Source organism: Gavia stellata, chromosome 28 (genome assembly GCF_030936135.1).
Source record: "Gavia stellata isolate bGavSte3 chromosome 28, bGavSte3.hap2, whole genome shotgun sequence".
Lineage (NCBI taxonomy): Eukaryota > Metazoa > Chordata > Aves > Gaviiformes > Gaviidae > Gavia > Gavia stellata.
This window is the reverse complement of record NC_082621.1, coordinates 1,109,714-1,117,926: the sequence shown is the minus strand read 5'-3', so window position 1 is coordinate 1,117,926 and position 8,213 is coordinate 1,109,714. Positions and strand designations below refer to the sequence as shown.

Here is an 8,213-nt window from a genome sequence, read left to right as displayed (position 1 = left end):
CTCTCAGGGAATGGGATTTGTTAAGATTAAAAAACAGATCTGGGGTTGTCTGTTCTTTCATCTGTGAGGGATTCCATGTCTGACTGTTGTAGGGAATAAATTTGGTAGAAAGCATTTGTTAAAAAGTGTGTCAGCACTCAGGAACAGACTGTACTGAAGCATTTCATGCGCAAGAGCTTTTTTCTCCTTGCTCTTCCAGGAGCAGATGCTGTATAAATGGGTGAGTTTCTGAAGAACCACTTGCATCTTGTGTATGCCAGTGCTTTTCATGCCGCTGCTCCCTTTCGATTCTCCTCTTCCACCAGAGCACCTTATTCCCCCCGTTCTTCCCATCTTGCCCTCTTCTTACACCTCTTTGCTGATTCTTACTTTTCATGGCTGTTTTTCTTTCCTGTCATAGTTTTTCCCTGTCATAGTGAAGCCACTGCCTAATGCTATTATACTAGATTTCCAGAGGCTAAGCTGGGATTGTCTGTGTCAGTACTTGACAACTGATGTTAACAGCTCACCTGAGTCACTGCTAAACCAAAACCAAGCACCAGCGCCTCTTGAATTGCAGAGGATTGCCCAACCTTGATAGAGGAGGTCCCTAGCTTAGGGATCCTCCTTGCTATGCGAACGCTCCATTAATCTGTTATGAACATCTAGTTATGGACAAGGGTGAAATAATTATTCCCTCCCAAGTCCAAGGAGAGAAGTCTCCCTGAAACATAGGCTGCAAGATGATCCATTCTGCGGGAGTGCAGTATTGGGGTACTTTTAGACAAGCTAACTATGTGCCTTTTGTCATAGCGGGAGGTGGGAATGTGATAGTTAGGCTATAGCCTTGATTTTCTTTCAGCACAAACCCTGAAAAGTTTCCTTGGCTGTAAGCTTGCAGAGGGATGGTTGGAAATGAAATTACTGATTTCTGGGGGGCTTGAACTAAAAGTGAAGAATTTAACATTTAGAATTTCAGCTAGGATTATATCCTTTCAATGGCATGAGAATGAAGGTGGCTAAAATCAGTGCTAAGGGTTTGTTACCTCGGTATGAACTGGGAAAGTGAGTGAAGAAATCTCACAACTGTTTCTCACTCCTATTTGTTTCTGTAGGAGTTATCTTCAAACCATTTTAACAGCTTTGTATTTACCCTAACAAAACGTCTCCCAGCTCTTGCTTCTTACCAGAATCACATAACTTCTCACTGTTCCTGCACTGTTTCCTGTAGTTAGAAACTTAAGTCACTCTTGTATTCCCTGCTCTGAGGGACTGAGAATGCTGTTGCCTCCCTATTCAGAGCTCCTACCAGCAAGAGGAGCTAGAAGAAATCAGAGATGGAGCTCAAGCCACCCACAGACACTGTGAGCATTAACCTATCGGGGAGGCTGGCTAGCTATTTCCTGCCCCATTAAAGCCAAACTTCAGTAACAATATCACAATAACCCAAAAGAAGCTAAGATTGCAAGAAGAAGATCATCTTTATTAGAGTAAATACAGCAATTCAGTACATGAAAAAACTAGAAATAATTGAAAAGCTAACCCAATTCACAAATTAATCACCACTAAATGGATGAATCTGCCTAAACTTTGTGTAGCCAAGAATTTTCTGTGCTTTAAGATACTAATTTCCAGCAGTTTAGAGTGATTCCTCTCCGTTTCATTTCCTCTGTGTTATCTGCTTTTTCGCATTTTGAAGATGACCTTTGAAGGACTTTCAGTACTATTTTCCATCTGCCAGTTTGTTTCTTTTGTCTACAATAATACAGGAAGAAAGAACAGCAATTACTTAAGCATAACACACATGAGACCACTCTGCAATGGGCGCTCAGCTTGGTTTATATCTCATCTCTCATTTTCTTCTCTCCGAAGTTTTCTTCTTCATAGCATTGATTTGAATCATACATCACTTTTACAATACGGCTGACCTTTACAAGCTCAAGGCAAGCTTTACTTGCATGTTCATGCAATTCCCCTGAGCTGGCCAAGCTTAAATTTCTTATATCCTTTCATCTGGGGGAATGATTAAGCATTTTGTGCTTTACTTAGCCTTTACTCTAGCATGGTCTGGGATTTTTTCCTGATGTCTAACATCTTTTAATGACTGAAATTTGTTAAATTCTAGCCAGAGTAATCATTTATTACTTATTAGATTTTTTTCTGTGACACAAATCAGTCCTGCAGCCCAGTCTCTAGAATGGACACAACTACCATAATGTATGTGTATTTCCTTTTAGAAAAGAAAACTTCTTTGACTCCTAAAGGTTTCCTGAAAGAGAAAGAATTCTTACCGGCAGTTCCAGAAAGGGAGCCAAACATCCTGTAGAACAAAGAGATAACAGTTGAAAGGAGAGGTAACACATCATATGCTACGTGAGATGAGGATGTATGAAAGCAAATTCTCTATCAATCCGGTACATTTTGTGTATAGTCAGAGAAGAGATGGTCATCTCCTTGCTCTCCCTCTCAGCTCGGGAGAGGGAATTGTTGTAGGAAATGTATTTTTAAACAACTGCCATGGGAAAAGACAATTATGGCAAAGAAGGGATAGAGGAAATCAAAACCTTTCAACGCCTACCTCATTTTTTTGTTCCAGGCTATGAGATATTTTCCTCCTTGAGGCTATATGTGAAATGACAGATCGCTGAGCTCCCATGTGGGAGGTCCACTTAATGGCTGTCTGAAAAAAGCTAGCTTGTCTGCCTTCACTTCAGAGTATTTTCTTCTACCCTGATTCCTATGAGGGAATTCCTCTTTAACTGGTAACAGGAAGTTTATGGGAATTTGGTGTTAATCCTTACATTCTATAAAACATTACTAACTGCACTATGTTTCCTGAATGTCAAGCTGCTGATGATTAGTTATCACTTTAACTGTTAGTTTCATTTCATCTCTTGTCAGTTTGCCTTTTTGTTTAGAAAGTCTTTGAGGTGTACTCACTTAATGTAAACGGGAATTGTAATATTTCTAGCTCCACCATGGTCCAGAAAAATTAATCTGTTAAAAATTTTAGAACCCCAGGAGTATTTGAAGTTGCGTTCACTGTGGTGCTGTGGCAAGTGAGTGCCATGGCAAGGTCAAACTTTATGAGGCTAAGCAAAAAGGTTTTCTGCAGTGAGCACAGTTACTTACTGGGACTCCTGGCCTTCCAGGAGTTGTCGGTAAGTAGCGATCTCCTGCTCCAGTCGAGTCTTGATATCCATGAGGATCTTGTATTCGCTGTTCTGGCGTTCCATATCAGCTCGGAGCTCAGCCAGCTGCACCTCGATGCTGCTGATCAGGCCCTGGATCTGTGCCAGCTGGGCACCGTAACGCCCTTCCGTGTCTGCCAGGGAGCTTTCCAGCGCGGCTTTCTGAGAGCAGAGAGGTTGGAGGGGAAACCACAAAAAGGTTGCTGCCAGATGCAGGACTCCTCATAGGGAGGGGAATATGTACCCATTTCAGTGTGTATGTGGGTTCATGCAGTGCAAATTTGAACGTACCATGCTGAGCTGGGACTGAAGTTCTATTTCCAGCCCTTGGAGGGTGCGTCTCAGGTCAGTGACTTCGGACTTGCTGCTTTGCAGTTGTTCAGTATTGACAGCTACTTCACGGTTCAGCTCTTCAGTCTGAAAGAGGGAAAACATTCCATGAGAAATATGGGGCCTCTAAGTAGAGGTCAAGAGGCTTTCACAGCAGTTTTCTGTGTGTTTTAGTAATTATTTAGTTTCTTTCATGGATTTTTTTGGTTAGTATTTGTATAGTATGGAGTTTTTTCTACCTTGGTGTGGAACCAGGCCTCAGCATCCTTCCTGTTCTTCTCAGCCATGTGTTCATACTGGTCTCTCATATCAGCCAGGATCTTGGACAGGTCAACGCCTGGAGCAGAGTCCAGTTCAACACTGACTTGACCAGCTACTTGCCCTCCCAGGGCACTCATTTCCTATGGGGACATGGCAGAGGAAGACGAAAGAGGGTAAAATCATAAACTGAAAACATTATGAACCTTCCTTTATTTCTTCAAGGGCTAAGGTCTGACTGAGTCCCCTTAAGTACTTGCAGGGGGTCTCTTTAGTTTCCCAGTCTACACAGAGGTCTTTTCTTCACTGTTGGAGAGCCCAGGGCAATCCTGAGGGACTCTGCATTTCCTCACACTGTTTTTCTAATGTCACTTTCAAATGTGTTTCTTGGGGTTTCTTTACCTCCTCATGGTTTTTCTTTAGGTAGGCCAGCTCCTCCTTCAAGTTTTCAATCTGCAGCTCCAGGTCTGTTCTAGCCAGGGTGAGCTCATCCAGGACCCTGCGCAGGCCGTTGATGTCAGCCTCCACACTCATGCGAAGAGCCTGCTCTGTTTCAAACCTTAAAAAAGCAAAACAAAAATCTTCAGGTTAGCTGATTAAGCCAGCCCACCATGAAACATATTATTTGCCATAAATGTATCTGGTTTTGTAGGATTTATGATGTAGCAAAAGTTGTCCAGCATTAAACTTTTCTCCACATATTTTACATGACACAAAATTCCCCATGGTGCAGATGTGCTTTCAGCAAATACGTAAAAGGTTGAACTGCAACGACAGGATCAAACTAGTGTTCATACAGAGATTTTATAGGCATTCCTTTCTTTTTCACAGCCACTGCCCTTTGGCTCATCAAGGATTTTTACCTGCTCAAGAGACCTTTTTCCTTTCAGAAATTACTCACTTGGTTTTGAAGTCATCAGCAGCCAGCCTGGCATTGTCAATCTGCAGGACAATCTTCGAGTTGTCGATAGTGGCATCAAGGATCTACAAACAATGAGAGTTCATTGCTGAGGCTGAAACAGCTATGTTATCTTCTTTCCTGATCTGAAGATAAAAGAGCTAAGATTCTATTTCATCTGTAGCTACACCAAATAAAAGTGTATTTTGTTTGGTCTCAGTAGGAAAGTATCAGTGATCTATAGCAAATATGTAGCACAGATTTATCACAGTACTTTTGCCATGGTTGTCAGTTATGGATAGGTCCTCTTACACTTGTCTGGCATATGAAGTGGCTTTTAGCTCAAAGTCCCACAGTGAGACTAAAGTACGTGCTGTCTTGGAGGGAGAGGACTTTGGTCGGTGGTGTTTTAGGACTGAGGCAAGAAACCTGTTTCCTGGAGAGATGCAAAGGAAGCAAAGTCTGCAGACCCCTCTTGGCAGAATTTGTTCTCATTACACATTTTCTTAACAGTGGGAAGTGATTACAAGAGCTGTATGACTTTAAAATAAATGACATGTTTGTGTTTCGTAAACAAGATGGGTACATATTGCATTTGTATAGTCTTTGAACAAATTTTTATTTCCTAGATGATCCAGGATAGTGTTTATTGATTCTTCTAATGCATCATGAAAGTCCCCAAAGGAAATTTTGTTTATTTAGAAGTAATCCCTGTTAATTTTTACCTAGAAAGCATGTCTTTTTTGCCTGCTGCTTTTAAAACTCAAAAGGTCATCCACAAAAACAGCTGGAACAACATTTTCTCTCCCCTAACTAAGGGGAGTAAAAGCCAGGAGGGAAAAGAATACTAAAAGGAGAAAATCTAATTGCCAGTTCTGCCTTTACTGGAGCTCAGTTTTTGAAATTAGTAGAGAATGTGAATGGGTTGAAACAAGGAGAAAGTAAACTGCATGGGAGCGGTCATGAACTCCAAGCTGAACTGTGAAAACTAAACCTCAAGTTTTCTTTCGTTTATTTACATAGTTTAATCAGTGACTACCTATGTTTTCTGAGGTGTGTATCATCTCACAGTAATCTGTTATCAGCTACCCATAGGCTATTGGGGCAAATCCTGCATTTATATATGGGATTGGTTACTTCATGTCTGCTACTTCCTTTTTCCATAAGCCAAATGTTTCAGCAGTCTTATTTCAATTCCAAGCTTAAGTAAGTGAAATGTGAAAGAAAAATAATTGTATGGTGATGAAATCTTGAGCTGCTATCTTCACATTTACAAACTTGTACTTAACCAATTTTTATTTTTACTGTTCAAGCAGTGTGTATGTGCCTGTGAAGTTTTTCAAGCTATATTGCAGGTAACAGATTACAGAGTTAGGCAGGTTGCTGTCATTGTTTGGATCTCTTTATCAGTGTATATATATATGGTCATATATATATATATATATATATATATAAAAACTGGTCATATATGTGTATATGACCAGCATGTGTGTGTATATATGTGTGTGTCTGTGTGTGTATATATATATGCGCTTTGTTAAAAGCAAACATTATCAGAGAATTAAGTACTAAGGCATCTCAGACTGACTGTTTTGTACATTCTCTTAGCTAACATTTTAAAAAGTAGATAATTCCATACTGATAGATTTCTTTATCCGCCCCGCCCAATCATTACATATTGATTTAATCTTCCGCTCCTTTTCATAAACTGCAATGCTTTCTGGGTGTTTTCCTAGTGAAGTTTTTCTCTATTGGTTTCTATGCTTCCTTCTTAAGTGCAAATCTAAGATGATTTTTAATAAATATTAACACCTACCTTGTCTCGAAGGTCTTCGATAGTCTTGTAATAAGGACTGTAGTCCCGAGCTGGGCCTGGTCCTTGTTTTTGGTACCAGTCTCGGATTTTGGTTTCAAGATCAGAGTTTGCCTCTTCCAGTGCACGCACTTTGTCCAGGTAAGATGCGAGGCGTTCGTTCAGGCTTTGCATAGTTGCCTTTTCATTTCCCGAGAGGAGGCCATCACCGCTACCCAAACCACCACCATAACCACCACTAAAGCTGCTGCTAAAACTGCTTCCATATCCACCACCCAGGCCGCTTCCTAGGCCAGAAGAGACAAATCTAGCAGAAGAGACTGATACACCCCTGCCACCAGATCCCCCATGGATGCTTGGAGCCCTAAAGCAACCTCCACTGAAACGGACTGAGGAGGCACCAGGTCCCCCTGCCACAGAAGAGGTCATTTGCCTGAAGCTGTAACTGGCCATGGTAAGAAATACCAAGGACCTAACCCAAGCTGCAGCTCACACAGTTTGTGATCCTGAGGCAGGAGTGTGTGCTCCGTTCCCCCACCCCACCTCTTTTATGCCTGTGACAATGGGAGTTGTCTCCAGAATGTGTTATCTGAGACCCGTGGAATTTATCAGCCTTAAGCCTTCTGCCAACACGGCAATTCCTCTTATTGGTCAGTTGCTATGAATTGGGCTGTGTTTCTTTCCCAAATACCTTCACGCACAGGAGCTGATTCCCTCCCCCTGACCGTTGCCTCTTGAAACAAAAGGTGGGATTAGGAGGAGGCGTCACCCGGCTGAGGGGACCATTCATAAATCTTGTTATAGTTTACCTATATGAAAAGCAAAGGGGCTGGGAGCGCTCAGCCCTGCTGCAGCCAACGCTGCGTCCATAGCGAAGTCACACAACAAATTTCTTCATGTAATCTCAGGAAAGAGTTTTCATACAGAGTGATTAAGTTAGTAATTGGTAGACTAATAACAGAGCTTGAAAGGAGCCCAAATGGTGAATGACATGTGCGGACCTTGACAAAACAGGTTCCCACCCCTCTGTTTTCCTTATTTCCCTTGAGAAAAATTCTTCTTTCAGAAGTAGTATCTTCCCTGTTTCTTTCTTTGCTCTCAGTTCCTGTTGGGCTGACAGTAGAAGAGAGGGTCTGACAGAGAACATGTCTTGTCTGAAAGAGTCTGTTTTTCTACAGAAGCAAGAATCCTTTTCAAGGATCTGTTGCTGTATTTGCAGCAGAGATAAGCATTCAACTTCCCTGAGGACCTGGGGAGCAAGCAACAACAGAAGCAAGTGCCTGATTATACATTTAGGCCTTTCATTGCTACTGAAAGAGAGAAGTAAACAGAAGAAACATGATCACTTAGTCTTCTGGTCTTTGAGATTCATGAAAATATTGTTTCTAAAATGTTTAAGGCCTCTGTTATCCAAGATGCATTTTCAAAAGCAATGTTGCTTTTGTTACTGCAAGCTCCTCCATGAGCATCCGTAACATTCAAATGGATACTTACATCTTTTCTTCCATTCTCCTTCTTTTACTTGCCACCCCTCACTCCCTCCAAACCTCTGGGACTCCCCAGGAGAACCGTTTCAAAGAAAGAGGGAGTAAGCTCACCTGCCAGCATTTGCAGCTTTCAGGGAGCAACCAGGCCTGGACAGAAATGCTGCCGCCTACAAGTGTTTCCACTAAACAGAACCTTTGGAGCACAAGATGCGTGCTGTGATGTTTCAATGAGAAATCCATTTAATAGCAAAATAGAG

The 8,213-nt window shown here is 41.7% G+C and overlaps 1 protein-coding gene across 1 annotated transcript; it reads right to left on the bottom strand.

Moving 5' to 3' along the window:
• Positions 1-1,702: 1,702 nt before the first annotated feature.
• On the bottom strand, positions 1,703-6,922 carry LOC104252161 (keratin, type I cytoskeletal 19). Its single transcript, XM_009818606.2, has 8 exons — positions 6,473-6,922; positions 4,660-4,742; positions 4,161-4,317; positions 3,740-3,901; positions 3,462-3,587; positions 3,112-3,332; positions 2,271-2,299; positions 1,703-1,734 (listed from the first exon to the last, which is right to left on the bottom strand). Exons 1-8 carry the CDS (start codon positions 6,920-6,922, stop codon positions 1,703-1,705), a joined length of 1,260 nt encoding a protein of 419 aa, XP_009816908.1.
• Between the last annotated feature and the right edge of the window lie 1,291 nt (positions 6,923-8,213).